General features: G+C 33.7%; 1 protein-coding gene across 1 annotated transcript in view; it reads right to left on the bottom strand.

The window, feature by feature from the left end:
- The window catches only part of LOC133173483 (low-density lipoprotein receptor-related protein 2-like), a 50,447-nt gene extending 46,674 nt beyond the window's left edge, over positions 1-3,773 (bottom strand). Inside the window, exons 1-8 of the mRNA XM_061308468.1 lie at positions 3,654-3,773; positions 3,293-3,502; positions 2,858-3,078; positions 2,524-2,652; positions 1,939-2,172; positions 570-765; positions 284-460; positions 68-156 (exon numbers count right to left, since the gene is read on the bottom strand). Coding sequence (XP_061164452.1) covers positions 68-156; positions 284-460; positions 570-765; positions 1,939-2,172; positions 2,524-2,652; positions 2,858-3,078; positions 3,293-3,438 — 1,192 coding nt within the window. The 5' untranslated portion in view covers positions 3,439-3,502; positions 3,654-3,773. The remainder of the gene's footprint in view (positions 1-67; positions 157-283; positions 461-569; positions 766-1,938; positions 2,173-2,523; positions 2,653-2,857; positions 3,079-3,292; positions 3,503-3,653) is intronic.
- Between the last annotated feature and the right edge of the window lie 17,135 nt (positions 3,774-20,908).

Below are 20,908 nucleotides of genomic sequence, written 5' to 3'. Positions count from 1 at the left end.
TATGCAGATTTAAATATATAAACAATTCACAACACTCATTGTAAATATATATATATATATATATTACCTCGATATGCAACAATTCCAAAGGGATGTGCAATAGAAACTCCAGTTATTGTTTTTACATCTCCTCCATCAAAATTAGAATGCTGTATCCTGTTTGTAAGAAAAAATTAATAAATTAATCTTGGAAGAGGGTTAACTTAATCATATATAAATATGAAATTTAAAAAAAAAATCCCACTCAAGTACTTGGACACAATATAAAGAACAAGAGTCTGACCTGTCAAAATAGGCATCTACCCAGAACAGTCTGTCTGTGTGGAAGTCAATACTGAGTCCATTAGGCCAGCCTAGCTCATGTTGCCTGATCTTTGTCATGTTAGTGCCATCCCCATACGTCCTCGCAATATAAGGACTCTGCATGGTGTTTTTCATCCAGTCAGAGAAAAATAACCACCTACAGTGTAAAATAAAATTACCTTTATCATGTATACTACTGTATGCAGTCATGTGAACAAATTCAAAGTAATAAATGGTCGAAAAGACATTACAATAACTAGCATTACCCTTTAAGTGGGTGGACCACCACAGATCGGGGTTTGCCAGTCCCTGACATCAGAACTAGTGTCTCATTAGGGGACTTAAGTCTGAGGACTGACAAAGTACCCTGGAAGAAATCAGTGAAGTAGAGGTTCTTAGAGATCCAGTCTACACTCAATCCTTCAACAGAGCGGACTTTCTTTACAGTTAAAGCTGATGGTCCTACAATTATACACAGCAAAATATTAAATCAACTATACAACAGGAAATAAGAAAAAATCAATTATCTAATAGAAAAAAAACAATGCACCACTAAGTTAATTAGAATTAAACTTCATAAAGAAAGTTTTATACAAGATAAGTCCCTGTTGAGTTTGATAGCAATTTTTCTGATGGATAATAGTTGACTCAATATGACCTACTTAGCCCCAACCTGGGTCTGCAACCTGGATACTGGGTATTATGAATTTCAAAATTTTGGTAGAAGGTTATTATCATGAAAACAATTTGCCTTCTAGATGTTCTTGAGCAAAGAAGACTTCAAAAGTTCTATTTTTAATACTAGGAAATGACTAATTTTCATGGGGTTTAATTTTCATTGATTTCATGGTATGTAGAGACTCATGAATTCACGCCCCCAGGAAATGTTAAAATTCTAAACAACAGTATAAAGTCTATCCTTCACCCACAAAATCAAATCCACTCACACCAATATTTCTTCCTCAAATTGTGAAAATTTGACCCCAGGAAAATAAGTGATTTAACAGTATATGGCAAACATAGCCCCACTGTGTAGCCTGAACTCTGAACCCAGCTGGGACATTATTTTCACAATTTTGGTAGAGGGTATCTGTTTATTATAACCATGCAAAAAGTTTGCTTGCCAGAAGTCCATGAATAAGGAAGATGAATTGGTTGAAATTAGTTCAACCAATTCAGTAAAGATGCTAAATACATTCCAAGTTTACAAGCCATGCATGATAGATGAGAACCCACAGCACTAGGTCAACTGAAGTAACTATGGTAACCAAAAAATTTAGCTTATTTCTAGAAATAAAGTCATCATTATCATATGTGGAATCTGTTGTCTGACTGGTAATCCATTTCAAGATGCATTATTTATACAAGTTTTCTACAGCCATTCCTACCGGTAATTTTTACTTGGGAATGATTTTCCCCCAAACATTTACTTTGTCATTCAAATGCATTATCCATAAAATGAAGGATGCTAACATCTCTACATTAATACTTAAATAAACTACATCAGCTGAAACTTCTCATCCCAACATCAATGCTTCATGTAGAGCTTATCTTTCAAAAACTTTGTGCAAGTCAAATTAAGAGAGCATGATTTATCCTATCTAAATTTGCATCTGTTAATACTGAATTTCATACTCATAGATCCATCAACTTTAGCTTCCATGATGGCAAAATTTCTGATGTCAGAGAAGTACACCATTTTGTCTTCGGCATCATAGTCCAGTGCCACATAGTTGACCCCCAGGTGACCCGTGTCTTTGGCGAATAACTGAGGGATAGCATCCACCGCAGAGGCAGCATCAGTGGGCGGGGTCAGGGAAATCCCCCTCACAGAGTACTTGGCAGCAAAGAGCAGGAAATCATTAATTTCTAAAAACACAAAGCAAACCAAATTAAACATCATTGTGAAAAGAAAGAGTGTCTAAAGAAAGGACAGATCCAAGTACTGTAGGTTCCTTACAATATGCAAATACTAAAGTGACTCATTGATTCAAATCAAGAGAACATGAATTCACAAGTGGATAAGAGTTTTTATATGTATTTCTGCATATAAAAATAAAAACAGATAATTTTATTTTGTGAGTTGTCCCTTCTGTATATTTAGAAATCTAGAGGAATCAACAGAAAGAGAAAACTAAAATTCTGCATTCCTTTAGTTTTTCAGACCTTTTTTTCTGTGCTTTATCTATTGAATCTTACATGTATCATTAGTATCCTTACTTGTACAATTAATGCCATTGCTTGAAAGTTCGTATCCTATAGAGCATAAACATTTATATCCCAGACCATCATTCTCCATAACATGTGTAAGGACACACATCTGTTCACATTTGTTCTCAGAGCAAGGATCTGAAAAAATTCAAATTACTCTGGTTATGGTTAAAAATCAAGAATAAAGGTTTTTGTAAAGAAATAGCTTTATACACATTCTGAAAATCATATAATAGTAAATGCACTAACAAGTTTAGCAGATATTTCTTACATGCAAAGTTGTTTAAGTATCAGATCTAATGTCTATAAAAAGATAAGAAAATTAAGTGTACTGAATTCTGACTTTTTCTGTCTTTTTGGTGCTGGATAGATTGATGGAACACTCGAATGCTGCGGATTCGTTTATTTTTCTGATCATGGAAAATCTGTCGTGGATCCTCGTCTCCATATTTATCCACTTTCATCACCCCCATCTTTGTATCATCAGCCCAGTATAACTGGTCTTCAAACCGAGTCAGACTGATAGCATTGGGAATCTGTATACCACCAGATAATACGGTGAATCTACAACAAATATCCATGTCAACTCCAATATTGTCTCCTTTTCCTTGTCCGTGCATTCCTAATACATAGTTTTAAATATTAAAAAAATTATTTTCAAATCTGGGACTTGGGATATTCAACATCAGATATCTTACTGCAATATGGATGGTTGATAATTACAATAACGATAATGAAATGAATTACCTTTAGTGCCAAAAAGATTAAATTTTCTTACCTAAATTTTCCATTGTAGTCAACTGTTTGGATGTGATCTAATCGTCTGTCCGTCCAGAAAATTCTTTTGTTGACAGCATCTACAGCCATGCTGGAGGGAGCTATGATATCTGTGTCCACCAACAAATACCTCTTATTGCCATCCATGTAAGAACGTTCAATTCTAGTGTTATGACGAGGTTTTCTACCATAGTCTGAGAAAAACAGATACCTGAAAAGTTTTTGAGTTTATATGAAGTACGGTATTACTAAATGCAGTATATCATCTATAAAAACATTCAATGCTATTTACCCATCTCTATACAATGATATAAAGTTTTGCTTGGCAGTAAATAATTAAGAATTACTGATATCCTTTTTACCCAGTGAGAGGATCAATAGCTAAAGCCCTGGGATCTTGTATGTCGTCACTGATGATATTTCTCTGAACTTGAGATTTAAAATCAACTACATCTATAACTTTGGCACGCTGATCAACAATATATAAGTTCTGAGCAATCCAGTCATATGCTATACAGTGTGGTCTGTACAGATCATTCAGTTGTATTTCTCGTTGGGGGCCATTATTTCTCAGATCTTTAGTGAAAATCTATTAACAAAACATGAAACAATTTTGTAAATGTTTACAGTTCAAAAAATCACAATCAATAACTAATATAAAAATTTGAAAAAATGAACTGAACATCTTCGAAAGATTAAAAATAACAAAAAAAAAGATGCACTGCACCTTTTTGGACTTTTCGTCAATCCAGAACATTTTGTTGTTATAAACATCAAAGTCCATGTCTTCCACCGAAGCGTTGATGACCACTTTATGATCCCCACCGTCAGCATTCATACCGAAAATATGATCCTCCATAGCCACATACACCCTCATAGAGGCCCCTGTCAAAGACATCAAAAACAAATTAACTTAAATGATTGTATAAAGGTAAGGTTGAAATCATATCTTCAGTAGTAAATCTTTGCAAAGACTTATTTAAATACTGCTCTTCTTGTTTTAAATGACAGAGCACTGACTATACAAGACATCGCTGTAAGTCAATATTTCTAAGTTATAAAAAGCCTTCTTCATTTACCAGCTATAGAAATAAAATTCTAAATACCATCCTTCATAGCAAAACTTAAAAATTCTATGATATAATGATATAAGCTATAGTCATCTTGGCGTATAACGACAGAGAAATCTTACGTGGTGAAGTTGATCTACAGGATTTCTTGCCATTCAGTATATAACCAGGATAACATCCACAGGTGTAGTAGCCATCAAAATTCTTACATTTCTGGTCACATGATCCCCAAGCTTCACACTCGTTATAATCTGTCATCAATATAATACAGAAGCTTGAGTTTAGATAAGAGAGGATAACTCTTATGGAGTTTAAGATGATGGTCACAGTCCAAAATTTGGATTATAAGCTGACCAACATGTAAACCATGGAATTAAGTTTTTGTTAACTATTATAACAACCTAACTTTTAATTGATTAACTATTTATGGAGTTCAAATAATGTACAGCAATTAATGTTTGCTAGGTATAATATGCTGAGGAAAACATGCGGACTTAAAAAATAATATTGTCAAAGTATCTGACCCAAAACAGCCTCAGATTCAATGATATTGAATGCATAAGAGATATGTATGGGCTGAATACTCAGGATATTTGGACATATTCATGTTTTAGTATCAGTATGTAAGATTGGAGCATGCCCTAGTAATTATGACCTTACGCTCTCCTTCAAGAGTTATCCCCCTTTGCTTTTAATCATTAAATATCAATTCTTTAAAAATCTATCAGGTAAAAAGCTAGGTTTTTTTTTTCATCATTTTTCTTTTCCTAATGATTGAATACATCTTTCCACCACAGCATTTATTGATATTTTTAGTAATAATTTTTTTATTTTTAAAAATTTGCTTGTCCCCATAGACCTCAATGCAATCTTGTTGTATTAATTACTGCTTAGGTACTGGCAATTACATTTGAAAACTTCTCTTGATAAATCCTTTTCTACTCTAAAATGCTTTGAATTAATATCAGAGTATTTATAGATGATGAATATTTAATGTTAGAAAAGTAGGTCTAATATAGGTCAGATACCTTTAAGGGGACTTCTCTTGGAAGAAAAGTTCATGATCATATTATTATTTCACATATCTTTTTTGAAGCTATTTTTTCAATTATTTTTTTCTTTTAAAGTTAAATATAAAATTGTATTTCCTTAGACAAAAAAAAATACAATAATTAAATCCCTGTGAATTCAGTTTTTGTGATCTTAAAGCTGTTTACCTATACAAGTTCTGTTATCTCTGGGGTCTATTTGATAGCCAGTGTTGCAGAAGCACATCCCTCCAGTGGGCGTCGCCTGGCATCTGTACTCACATGACAGCTGATGGCAGTACGTTCTACCTGAATAAACAGTTAATATCAAATTCCTAACAAATTCATCTTTCTCTGGATACAAATGCATCATCAAATATAAATTTAACTCTCTAGTAATTTTTGCATGATGTATGCATTGTGTTTCTAATTTTCATAATTAGAATAAGAAAATTACTACACCTGGATTACCACCATTAAGAAACATGAAAACAAGGTACAATGTTCATTGCATAATTCATGCCTTTAATTCACAGCTTCGCTATATTACAGGAAAATAAGAGTAACCACATTTAAACTAAACAAAATTAATTTGAACCTTCAAAATTTCAGGAAATGATTTGGCAAACCCACAATATGATCATTGGCTTAAAGGACCTCACTTGCAAGACCATAACAAAATGAACCAAGGTCTGCGAAACAGAAATATCACCAGAGTTACCTTGCTCTTACTGAGAATGAATTCCAAAAAATAATTCTATATTATCTGGGTTCTCGTTTTCTTGCACAATTTTAACTGATGTTACATTAAGATTTGATGTCAAATTAAGGAATGCCTCGTTAGGCTAAGAATGTGTAAAAATTCATTGCACCATAGCATGTTATTCATGTGAAGACTACTACCTATATTAAAAATGGAAAACTTTTTGAGTCCTAGTAGTGTCCTACCCTGACAGTTTGTAACAAAGGCAATCATTCTCCAATCACAAATAAAAGTTTGACATAAAAGACACTTCTGCACCCTAATCTTTAATGGATTTTTTAATCATGAAAATCAACTTTTATCAACACGAAACATGAGAGAGGTAAAGATGAACACTGAGATGAATAGTTTAAATACATCCTACATATGCCAGCTGTTTCCACATTTCTCTGATCAATGATTCAACTAAGGACACACAATATTACCATTTTTGTTGAATATGATATGCAGTTGGTTATAACATGTGCATCCTTTCATATCTGAAAATTGGGGAAAACATAATTCCTGTGCATACAGCAAAAAATTTGACTATACATTATGGTAAATGCTTATTGAATAATATTGTGAAAATTATGTGAATTTTCAAGCACAAGAATTTGTATGCCATACATTGAATGTTGTCTTCAAACCCCCCATCCCCATCCCCTTTAGGCCCTGTTTAAATATTAAACAAGAGATGTTGGTGAAACACTTATGCCCCCCCCCCCCCCCAAATAATTTGAATTTTTGTAAGTCCAAAGGGCATAACTCTTGTCAAAAATTGCTCGATCGTACCCAAAACAGATATTGACCTAGATATTCTTATGATAAATCTGTATACCAAATTTCATTTTAGAATGTGCAACCTCTGCGAAGAAAATGAATGGACACTGCATATAATTGGAATTTTCCCAAGTCCAAGCGGCATGACTCCATCAAAAATTGCTCGATCGTTCCCAAAACAGAACTTGACCTAAATATTCTCATGATAAATCTGTATACCAAATGTCATTTCAGTATGTGCAACCTCTGCGAAGAAAATGAATGGAAACTGTTGATGGACCGATCAACAAACCGACCGACCGACAGCAGGAAAGCAATATGCCCTCCCTTCTTCAAAGAAGGGCATAATAAGTTATTTTTCAAGACTTTTTCCCCAAAATTTAGGTTGGTAGTGCAATAAAAAAAATTATCAATGAAAAAACAAACATTTACCCCAGATTTATAATTAACCTCCCTTTTTTAAAAAAAATTCCTCTTTCAACATTTTCAAGCATATTTATATTAATCTTGATTCCTTCAAAATATATCACGTACTGGAGTCCGTTTTACAAAAGAACTTACGACAAAGACCAATAATTTTAGTTGTTCTAACATCTTACCTAACCAATATTTTAGATAAGAATTTATCTCTGAAGCTTTTTTCCAAGATCTTAAAAAGTTAAAATATAAAGGATTTCAAATCAATGTAAAGTAGAGAAAAATTCGCAAAAACATATTTTGGTTTTAAGTCGTAAATTCTTTTGTAAAACGGGGCCCTGATTACCACACTGATAAGTTAAACTTATTGACCTGATCCACAACCCAGTTTTTAGTCAAATAACTATCAGTCTAATAAATTCAATGTTTATAAATGTTGCATAATTAAGGTGACAAATCACGTAATAATAATAATAAATAAATAATGAATAAAACATTTGTATAGCGCCCTATTTAATAAAAATTACTCTAAGGTGCTTAACAATACGATTATAGTAAAATAAGTATAGTATAGTACTGAATAATATGACTGAAGGATTGGATATCAAAGTCACAGATGTCATGTCAAATGGAGCATAACTAATGTAATCAGTCATCTGAGGCTGAAATTCATGAGATAGTCGAGCCACCTTAAGCAGTAGCTACTGGTAGACACGGTATCATTGAGATGATGACCATCTTAAAAGACCCTGCTTGCAGTAAAGGGATGTAAAGGACTTGTGAAAGTGTTTGTCTCTGTCCTAAGCATAAACAAAAAATTGAGTTTTACCTTTTTTTCTAGTAAATAAGGAGCAGTGAAAAAAAGAACCTTTTTTAAATACTGATTAAATACAAAATTTTACTGATATAATGACCACCAGAAATATGACACTGATTTTTGTTTGTTCTTAACTTGAACATTAATTTATACCTGTGATAATATAAAATACATGTAACTGAATAAAAATTAAAATCAATTTTAAAAATCCTCTAGAAAAGAAATGTTAAGAAGATTTTTAAATGAGGCAATAAAGTAAAATCAATGTTTTTGCAAAAATGCATCCAAGGGCACTCTTTGAGTGAAGTATGAGCAACGCTGGTCCCAGGGTAGAAAAAAATAAACTCCAGACTAGGATTTTACACAAAGGTCTACTTTAATTTTGAATTCTGACCTTTTTACAAAGAGGTCTGCTTTGACCTTAACCTTTGAATTAGAAACTTGGTTCATGGTCACTGTGCACATTGTACTCACAGGCACTCTTTGGTTGAAGTATGATCCATACAAAGGGAAGAGAAATACTCAAAAGGATTTTACACAGAGGTCTGCTTTGACCCACATCTTTACTAACATGCACTCTTCAGGTGAAGTATGATGGGGCCAAGGGGAGAGAAAACATGCTCACAACAAGGATTTTACACAAAGACTTTTTGACCTTGACCTTTGATGTAGAAAATTGTTTTTAAGGTCACTGCACATCCATTACCAACATGCACACTATGGTTGGTGTTTATATATATATTAGACAAGTGATCAAGTGATATCATAATGGACAGTAAGACTGATCACTAAAGGGCACCTCAAAGTTCAACTCTAATAAGGGTTTCTACACGGAATCCAAGTTTCCTGGTCTGAAAAACTGCATACCATGGATTTATATATGATAATAAGGATTGTGTAAACATCAAATTGCTTTATTAGTGACGTAAAAGGAGATGATAAATATAAAGTTCAAATGAATAATTCAATCATTTAGTGATTAACAGATTACCACAGTATAAGAATCACATTTAAAATTTCACATTCCTACAATGATTTTCTCAAGATCAATTAAATACACTTCAGAGCATAACAAACGAGGAGATAAAGTGTATAAATGCCATGTCAATAGATCTTATGAATTAAGTTTGGTCTTCTTATTCTTGAGCTTCACAGACAGAAAAAAAGAGGTAAAAACTTGCAGTAGTATATGTATATATACTAGGCACCCCTTTCTCACAAAAAATTCTAGAAAAAATTGTATTACATTTGACAAAACAATTACATATGTTTTGTACATAGGAAGACACTCACTACAGGTGGGTCCCTCATCCTCTCCTTTCTGACAGTCAAAGGCTTCTGTACACAGTTTGGTGATGGGTATACACTGCTTAGACTCGGTGCACTGCCATTCCTGGGGACCGCACTCTTCCCTATCTGAAATCAGTATACATGTATGTACAGTGTAATTTTTTGTTTTTAACTTAAACATTAATTTATACCTGTGATGATATAAAATACATGAACAATTTTATATTCTTTCTTAAAGTATTACAAGACACTTATGTATTTTTTTTACCCTAGTGAATGTAAAGTTTAACTCATGACATATATACTTTACATCTAACAACAAAACCATCTAACTTACTGAATCACTAATCAGATATATTTAATTGCTAATTAAACAAGATGTAAAATTCAGACACATTTCCTGTTTAAAAATCATAAAAGTGAAGTTTTCTTGAGACAATCATATATGTAAAATATATTTTAAAAACTAAAGTGGTCACTTGTACATTTATTGCGATTTAAGAACTTTCTTTACACTGCACATTAAAAATATCCGATTGTTTGGCATATTTATGAAATTATAGGCTAAGATAAATTCATTAAACACTTTATTTGCATGTATTTTCCCCATTTATATTAACAACAGTGATTTTGTTCATGAATACCCCATCATCTTTGAAAATTTTTCCTGGGGGTAAATTTCATGTACCCTATGTTGAAAATTACAAATAGGAACTCAATATTACACTTTTATCCCATGTTTACCCTTTATCCCTTGGATATGACTCATTGGATATTTTTTTCATATCCAACAGTTAAGTGCAGTTGTGACATCACAATGGTTTTTGTGTTAGCGTGATGAAGTAAAATAAAGTGGAGTCCTATATAAAACAGTGTAAAACATTGATTGTGAAGTATTAAACATGGGATAAAAAGAATCTCCCATGATTTGTAGTTGGATATGACTTTTATCCAACTCGTTGTGTGTTTTTATCCCCTCGCCAAGGCTTGGGGATAAAAAACACACAACTCGTTGGATAAAAATCATATCCAACTACAAATCATGGGAGATCCTATATTTATACATGGGACATGATCTGCTTTATAAGAACCTGAAAGCCAATTAAGATTCTCCAATATCAAAATTATGTGTGAAACTTTTCGTTTCCAAGTCAATACTAACAAAGGACTGGATATAAGTCTTGTATTTTGACATGCAAGCTCTAAAACAAGATGATATGAAGTTCCAGTTGTGTACTGAATCAGCCAGCATTATATGGAAGAGTTTTGACTGTATTTCCTTGGAAGAGTATGATCTTTGTGTATGAATCATTTCATATAAGCACATCCTGGTACTTAATTGATACAAAAAGGGGCAATAAATATTATATCTGTAATCTGTGTGGAAGACGGAGGATGGTTTGCTGTCTAACGGCCAGAATTCCTGACTGAATGGGCTGCTAGAGAGAGGTCAGTTTTATGTCAATCATCACACCTGCTGGACATGTGACCAGGCCACTAGTGACCTGTAACAGCCCAGACTGTCGGTCTGACTGGCAGATACACTGTTTCCTATTCAATTATACAATCAATTAGACCATCTACACTCACAACAGAAACATGACTAAGCCTTATGCATATCCTATACACATATGAAACTCAAACTATGACATAAATTTCAGTAAAACTGCCTCTTTTTCTTTTTTACTATTTTATCATTCCTTTTGTTCTTTTTGCATCTTTTTTATTAATCCATTTTTTTTATTTATTTCATGGGGGGGGGGGGGGGATGTTGTTGAAATTCATACACAGAATCCTTTCAATACACTGCAAGTACACTTGAATTTTTTTGTGCTAACTCACCACAGCCTTTCTCATCTGAAAAATCACCACAATCATCTTTGCCATCACAGACCCGAGACTGGTTCACACATTTATAATTATCACAGGTCATCTGGTCCCCTAAACAGGGCTTATATGCTGTAAAGATCGAAAAGAACATCACATTCTAATATTATACTAGAAAGAAAACAAGAAGTCTATGATAAGACTAGATTGATGCTCAACCATGTCAACTGAGTTTATAATTTTAATACTTGAAGAGAAAGGTGAAACGGATTTGAGACAGTTTTCAAAAAATTGTGTATTTTGACATTTTTTTTTTTAAACTTATATCAAGTATAGCATTTTGAAAGAATCTAAATTTTTTAGTACCATGCCGTGGCAATACAATACAATTCATCAAATCCAAAAACCTTTAAATACATATAGAATAAGAAGCTTAGGATGGCACACTTGTGTAACAATTTTGTTATCAGACCGAAATTGGAGATTAGAGTTTTGAAAGAATTCCACTCATTACTCTTTTTATATCAACAACAGCAAAATTTTGTTCATTGAAATCAAAATCGGAGGAATAGAACTGTATACCATAGTGCAGTCTTTTTGTGTGCCAAGTTTCCCTATATGACAACTAGTACTTTAAAAGAATTTCAGACATTTTCATTTGTAGTAAAAATGGTAACACTGTTCATCAAAATTAAAAAAAAAATTGTTAATGCTAAGTAATGCTAAAAACTAAATTTACATCAGACTTTGTAATGAACATGTGCAACATTTGCAAAATTCTTTTATGCATCAAGTTTTTTTTTTAAAAAAAAAATGTTCTAAACTTTGAAATAAATTTCAATGAACTTACTGCATTTGTCCATTTCATCAGAGTTGTCCCCACAGTCATTGACATGATTACATTTATCTGATTCCATGATACATCGACAATTTTTACACTGGAATTGGAAATTATTGCAAGGCAGTTCACAACCTATTAAATAGAAAAAAAAAAAACTATTAAACATGGGTGATATTCATATTTTTCCTCTTATTGTTAAACAATAATAGATTAAATCCATCTCACAGTTTTCATATCTACAGAATATATTATTTATAAGTCATTTTTGACTGTTGTTCTTTTTTAATGATCTTTACTAAAAGTATATCTCAGATATGGTCATTCAATTGGTACTAAGTGAAGTAAGAACCAAGATTCATTGGTGAACAGTTGTATTAATGATAATTTTCCATAATATTTGCATTAAGGTATCCGTTGGGGACAACTGGGGTAAAATGTAGTCCAGACTGGGACTCAAACCTGGGACCTCCTGTTAACTGTGTGGGTGTTTTACATCTGAGGTACCGGGCTGACATACCCGGGATCTCCTGCTGTGTGGGTGTTTTACATCTGAGGTACTGGGCTGACATACCCGGGATCTCCTGCTGTGTGGGTGTTTTACATCTGAGGTACCGGGCTGACATACCCGGGATCTCCTGCTGTGTGGGTGTTTTACATCTGAGGTACTGGGCTGACATACCCGGGATCTCCTGCTGTGTGGGTGTTTTACATCTGAGGTACCGGGCTGACATACCCGGGATCTCCTGCTGTGTGGGTGTTTTACATCTGAGGTACCGGGCTGACATACCCGGGATCTCCTGCTGTGTGGGTGTTTTACATCTGAGGTACCGGGCTGACATACCCGGGATCTCCTGTTAACTGTGTAGGTGTTTTACATCTTAGGTACCGGGCTGATATATCCAATCCCATTTACACTCTTCCCACCTTTTTCTTGGAAGTTTTCCATCCTGAAACCCTCACATAGACTCTACTTAACCACCTGTGGGTTTTGTTGTTGGGCGCCAAATATAACTGGCAGGGAAAAATGTCAGCTAGCAAGGTTGTCCCTAAGATTTCAAATAGCTGGGGATGTCAAAAAAGTAGAAGGGGGTCTGGGTTCCTTTTCTAAGAGAAGTTGGGGAGGGGGGGGGGGGGGAATACCAGAATAACCGGGGGATTATGTCATAATAGGCAGGGAAATTCCCTGGCCCCCGGGTCTTAGGGACAACCCTGGCTAGACTAGGAATCAAACCCGGGACCTTCCGCTTCACGTGCAGGTGCTCTACCGAGCTATGCACTACCTTGCCAACATTTCCCATCCCTCTTACACTTTTAATGTTTAATATATATACTTTTGCCTCCTTTCAGTCACAGAAGCTTGCTTCCTACAGATTACACTAGCTACTACTATTGACTATTTACTACTTCTGAATAGTAAACTAGCATACTTGTATGAAACAAACACCTGTGCAGGCATAAGCTCATCAAATATGGACGAAGGTCCTAAATTCAACAGGGTCCAAATTTTGAGGTTTTGTTATTTTGTTTATATGTCCTTCGATCTCGCAGGAATAGATTCATCTTTGTAAACAAAATGTACTATGGTAGACTTGCAATCGCATCACCCACATGCAATCAAAATTTACTTTATTTATTTATTTGTTATCTTACTATAAAGAAGTTATCCAAATATAGGTCATATTCACCAACTGCTTCCCTATGCCTACTTTTGAATACAAAATGACTGTCACAATAAACGTCCAAACATGGTTCCATATATTTTACCATACAATTTTTCGCTATGTAAATAACTAATTTAAATGTCATAACTGTGTTCCATAACATTTTATTTGTTCAGTAGAATTTACTTGGAGGGTTTAAATCCCGTGCGATTTTGTAGTCAGTTTGGGTGTAGCAATTGAGTAGAGCAGACGCACTTGACTTGCTCGAGTATTGACAATAGTATTCTTCATAAAGTTTTGACCAGATTTCACATCTCTTCTGAGGTAAGTTTGTTTTATTAATTTAAAGGTTTTATCTTATACAGTTTCCTGAAATGGCCAAGGACCTTAGTTCTTAATTTTGATGTAAATTATTTGATTGAGTTATGTGTGCATTGCTATCATTTCAAGTATTATTCTAATAGTATACAAGTATATTAAAGTATGTAGTAGCTACAATGTATGGTGTAAAGTATGTGTGTATAGTACGCAAATATTTCGTATGTTGTGTGAAGTATGCAGTAAAATGCTAGAGTATTTGCAGTAAAATGCAGTATGCAGTAAAATGCTACAGTATATGCAGTAAAATGCAGTATGCAGTAAAATGTAAAGTATACAGTAAATGTTATGATATGCACAAGCACGAATTCAGTTAGTATATTTTAGATACAAATGTTATAATGTATGTAATTTACAATAATTTTGTAGATCCCATATGGTCCAGGAAGCCATTCAGCCCAAATCTTGAAATTTTAAATTTTGTACAAAGCCAATAAATGTAATATAGTCAAAGAACAGTCCTTGTATTCCTTTTATGAGGCAACCATTCGGCCTGCCTGCGACAATGACAAATAGGCCTATTCAGTTTTGGGAGCAGCAAGTCAGTGCAATGTGCTACCATTGTTGAAGAATGGCATTGAGCCAATCAAATGCTAATTCTACTTATGTTATAATTAATTTCAGATTAAATAGCAAAAAATTCAACGCTATTTATCTCTATGCTAAAAATTTGTTTTGTTTGGCTTTTCATATTCTCTATTGAGAAGTTGATGGCTCGTTTTAATACTCCCCCTTGAGGGGGAGTATTAAAACGAGCCATCAACTTCTCAATAGAGAATAGGCTTTTCATATTGATATGATATCGATCGATGGCGTTTTAAACCGTCGAGATTAGGGCTTGGTATGGTCTGTTATGTATATGTCACTATTTCAATGCATCACATTTTTTCAAAAAGAAGAAAAGATTTATACCAATTCACTACTTTCATAATTAAACTAGTCTCCTTCCTATCAGCATCAGCAGTTCGTAATCCAGATTTCCCGCCATATTGAAAACTATACAACAAACTTTAGTCGGTCAAAAGAAAATATTCCGGTTTCTGCGAAAAATGACCAAGTGCTGTGGCCTGGCTTTTGATTCTCCTTTGAAAAAATGTCTCTTTTTATGACGAAGAAGAAAATAAAAGGCATGTCAAAGTTCTTTATTCTCATTTTTCATTGTCAAATGCTGCATTTAATCAAGGCTACCTGTGTACAGGCTTTACAAACAAGTCTGGTCGTAACCTCACATACCTTCAGTTGAAAACTTCACAGATATTTCGCGAGAGCAAGCCCGTAGGAACCGGGGGCGCGGGTAGGGGACATGCCACCCAATAATTTGCCCTTATATTGTACAATATTGAAAACAAGTACTACTTTATGAATGTGCACTTCCTTAAATAATAGTGCCCCATGAATGTCAGATTTGAAACAGTTTATCTTCTAGCTATTGCAAATTCTCTAACCAAACTGCGATTTTCGGAATTGGTTAGCATTTCATTACACCGTTTGCTAAATACTCTGTGGTTTTCTTAATTATCTATATCTCATCCCAATGACAACTGGTTTTTGGAGCTTGAAAATTCCCTAAATGAAGGGTTTTGTGTCTTACAAATTATCATATATAAGTCACAGAACAAATTTCCAACGACGTTAACTACTTATCATATTTAGATACAATTTAGAACTTGTTTGTTGAATAATTACAAATTTTAATTTGTTAGTTTTACTTAAATTAGTTCTAGCAAAAATGTACATAAAACCTCTTTTAAGAATGGGAATTTTAAATTCTTCTACTCAATGGTTCAGTAATTTTTTTTTAAACAATTAATTTGCAGATAGATGCTAACTATAACTTCCCTGACGAAAATGTCGTTCGAAGACCATACAAACTTGTATGGCCACGTGCGGTTGTCTTGACATCTTGGTCCTTGAACTGATATAAACAAGATCACTCAGGCCAGCTACTGATGCACTTCGTAGCTGATCAAATGCCTCCCAATTAGCCGACCACTTTGGGCTGTGTCCCTCCTGTCATTTTTTATGACTCTATAAATGCCATTCCGTCGGGATAATTGTACTGTTTGACCAATAAAGCCGACAGGTTTTTTTTGTTGCATTACAAATCAAGTCCATCATATACAGATGGCTTGGCCCTCATTTTGGACTACGTTTGATACACATAAAGAAAAAAAAGGGGGGATTGAAATAGAAAATGTCATAAATTACACACAATGCTGAATAGTTTTACAAAACTGTCATTCTGTCTTATCTTTTATTCCAGCGAACGCGGATTTATTTGTAGTATCTGGTAAAATTCAGTAATTTCCTGGAAATGCCAAATGTTAAAAAAAAAAAAAAAAACGAGGCTGGCCCACAACACTCGCCTGAGTCACATTCGTTGTTCTTTTCCCTATCTATTCCTTTTTAAAATTTTGATCGCCTATTGTGGCCCCAGGGTCTATGCTTTACGCAAAATTGAATCTACACTAATGGAAGATGCCTCCATATATAAGCAGGACAAATCTTGGATTTGTTGTTCTTAAAAAGATTTTTAATTTTTTTTTATATATATATTCTTATGTAAAACTTTGATCGCCTATTCGCACCCCACCCCTCCCTGGGCATCAAAATTTGAAAAACATGAATCTACACAACCTGAGGATACTTCCACATTAATATGAATAATTACAGCCTTGCTTTCTTGAGAAGACGATTTTTAAAGAGTTTTTCTTATATTCACATGTAAAACTTTGATCTTCCATTATAACCCAAGACTAGCTCCGGGGGCCATGATTTGAAAAAAAAAAAATTGTATCTAAACTATCTAAGGAAGCTTTCACATAAGTTTCGTTATTTCTGAAAATTTAAGACGGACAGACGACGCGGGCGACATGTGATCAGAAAAGCTCACTTAAGGACATACGCAACGTACCTTACTTACTGATAATTTTTCCAAGATATTCTTAATTTAAAGATTATAGTGCAATCAGATATTCATTGACAAAAAAGCAGCATGCATTACCAGGGGTTTTGAAAAGATATCAATTGATGAAAATTCTTGTATAATTCAGAGAAAAATATAGAAAAATTACCAAACATATATTCTAGATGTTTTGTTTGTCCAAACTTATTTTAGAAGAAGTGTACAGCACCATATATAGACATTAAAATGTAGCACACAGTTCCTATAAGTACTGGAAATCCTCAACTCCAGGGGAAAAGACAATAAAGTTCAAACTACGTTGCGAATGTTCTTAAACCTTTTTTTCTGGTAAGCTAAAAAGGAGAGAGAATAATGGAATATAGGAATTTTAAGGGAAATGCGTGATTTTATAGAACTTAATCAAAGTGTTCATACCAATGCCAAGTCTGTTGACAATAGCCATAACTATTATTCATTAATTACAAATGTCATTTTGTACTTAAAAAAGAAATGAGTAAATATGGAAATGAATGCAAATCGTCTCCAATTGGGGTTATAGGGCAAGCATATTGTATATATATCTAATTTGTTGATATTAAGCGAAATCAATCTTCCTCTACAATTGCCTTGTATAACGTATTCTCAGAAGAGGATTTCACATACTGACGTACATGTATTTGTGTGTGATACGTATAATTGCAGTAAATCGATACCTTTTGATAAGCGTGTTGTCTCTTTCATTAAAATATCTTTATCATCTGCATATATAGCATTCATAAAATAGTAAGTACCAAATAATTCATTCCCTCCTATTGACGGGCGTGTGAAAGGGCACCTGCATTAATTCTCTGAATGTACTACGTACGTTTTGAACAGTTTTGTGCAGTAACTAGACTTCAATAATGATTTGATATATAGGTTTTCTTAATTGTTGAATTAGCGTCTGTATTTTGGACTATATAATTGTATGGTGAAAGCTATGATACTGTCTAAATTCTAAACTTTTTTTTATTTCATCACATAAAATATATCACCAGTGTACCATCTGTTATAGACTTTACATTGTTGTCTGTAATTATATGTGTGGTGTATGTTAAGTCCATTTGGGACTTGATTTATTAACAAATTCAATTCTATTCACAAACTATAAACCATGACTACTTTATATTGCCTAGTTCAATTAATAAAATGAAATATGTCAGAAAGACCAATATGATTTCCTTATTTCTTAGATATATATTCTGGTAACATATATGCATGTAGGACTAGAAATAAATCACATTTTATAGGACATGGATTCTAGTCAAACTGCCTGTGTTTTCCGCACTAAGTACATGCAACATTACCGAATTTACATACAAATTGCCCATATGTCCAAAACTTGAAAAATCACCACTTAGCAACAAATTTCAATGCAACAAACAAGAAATGCAATATGTTCATCATGTTCCCTATATGAAACTTTATTTTTCGAATACTTTGAAAACAGTTCATAAATTTATACCAAGTCATTTTAAAAAATGTATGGAGGCACGTTACAACTACACTTACACACGTATTTCCGATACATAATTATTTCTGCAAACAATCCTAGTTGAAAATGTATAAGACAATTTACATCATTAAACAGCGAGGACATCGCCAAAATGGTGTACAATAAAAGTTTTAAAGAAACCAATGACATTTTAAGGACAACTTCACAGGGTCTATAACCTGTCACCCTTAAAATGTTTGAAAATAAATTAAAAAGTATTACTGTATACACAACTTTTATCCTACCTTGTAAAAGTACAAAAAATCCTTGAAGTAAAACGCATATTACAAAGCACGGGCGCGTCATCTTCAACCAAGAAATGTCGAACTTCCAGAATTCATCAAGACTCTGCTACATAAAAGTTAAGCAATTTAAGAAAAGTCCTTTGATGAATTTACACAGCAAACACTATATCACTCTACATGTTGAAGATTCTTGGGTTATGAAACCTCTGTTTTATGTTTCCACGACTGTAGGACCATATTTCTGAGGAGAGAAGAGACAGTAGAGAGAAACAGAGCGATTTGTCAAGCCGAACTATAACCGTGAAGACGGGTCACTTTCTGTCAAGTGTGACGTGCGTATAAAATTAACATCAACCAGACGTATTTTACAAAACAAAGAGATTTAATTTACTTTATTTGAAGATATATGCAATTGTAATCACCCTTGTAAGAAAAAATTTCAATTAATTTTTTTTAAATCTTGGTCAAAGCCTTAAGGTGTGAATAATTCCCAGCTGCATGTATATGTGCAATCAGTCTTGGAAATATAATGACATACTTAACATTAGATGACTATGAAAATCTTCTTTTCGGGAGCGACAGTCTCTATATTATCATCCACGAGTACAAACACAAATAAAAGCCCTTAAATTGTTTTAAAATTGCCCAAATATTTACTTGATTTTCGAGAGAGAGACGAATATTGCATATGCATTTTCTCTGTCTGAGCAGAAGATGAACGAGGCAAATAAATTTCAAATAAACCAAAAACGTGTGTATCCTCATCATTTCTCCATGAATGCCAATATTTGCAATTTATTCCTTTATTAAGTGACACATGAACATAAAAGGTGTACCGCAAAAATAAACGTATGACGGAGTGGTCTCGCTTGACTTCATAACTGAATGACCACAGTTAAAATGTGTGCATCGAAGATAAAAGTTTCAACATCATATAATATAGTAATCTGACTGACATGTTTCATACCAATTGTTATGCAATTGTTTCTAGATACCAATTACCAGTTACAATTACCAGTTATTACCCCCGTTTGCTCCATTAAAATACAGACGGTTCAGGAGTTTTTAGATGAATCACTGTTCGTTATTTTAACCATTTTTATTACATATGAACCTCCCACCCCCACCCGGGGGAGGGAGGTGGTAATTTTTGCCAATGTATACTATAAGCCTACAATATAGAGAACCTAAGTTAGGTTGTTGACGTTTTTAACATTTTTCATCATTAATTCGTTGATAAAAAAAATTCTGGTAATACAATAATAAATGGTTAATTTATTATTTATTTTTTTTTTTACCAGAGAAGAGTAATGTTAAAACGTCATTTGTTATTATTGCAGTGCGAGTTTTTCAATAACAACCTTCGATAACCTCGTGTTGTTTCTTTTGCTTGTCAGTGGATTTCGGTTATGCCCCCCCACTTCAAACTAAAATTGCTTCCCACGGACACGAGAGAGAGAGAGAGGTCTTCATTCTTATTAACCTTTGAAACCTATGCACAGGAGAGTTTTTATAAATATTTTAATTATAACAGTGTTATAAGAAAAGCTGCAATAATTTTTTTTCTACTATCAGAACGTGTCCAAATTGTATGGAATTCCATATATGATACGACAGCCAACTGCTTACTGCCAACTGCTCACTGCTTACTGCCAACTGATCACTACTTACTGCCAACTGCTTACAGATGATATTGCCTATTTTGTTATCTTATAATGATATCTTCAAAACTCATGCTTGAATAAATCATATGATAGCAAGAAAAGAACGACAAAGAATAGTAATGTTCTGTCTAACTACCTCCAAGTCAATTTTTCAAAAGTTAACATATTTAAATGATTTTTCGTATTATCATAGCTATTTATGTGAATTTTCATAAAACATAACTTCAATGAAGGGGGCTATGTTTACAGACTATGTTTGTTTGTTTGTTGTTTAACGTCCCTCTCGAGAATTGTTCACTCACATGAAGACGCTAAGTACTACTTGTCGGTGGAGAGCTGCAAATTTTGACCTGTACTCGGCACTTAGGGTCATTGAGCAGTGAGGGGTCTTTTTCGTGTCAGCACCTACTGCGAT

This window comes from Saccostrea echinata, unplaced genomic scaffold, assembly GCF_033153115.1.
Source record: "Saccostrea echinata isolate AGI-Se365-2 ecotype Australia unplaced genomic scaffold, CSIRO_AGI_Sech_v1 ptg000056l, whole genome shotgun sequence".
NCBI lineage: Eukaryota > Metazoa > Mollusca > Bivalvia > Ostreida > Ostreidae > Saccostrea > Saccostrea echinata.
This window is presented reverse-complemented; position numbering and strand designations above follow the sequence as displayed.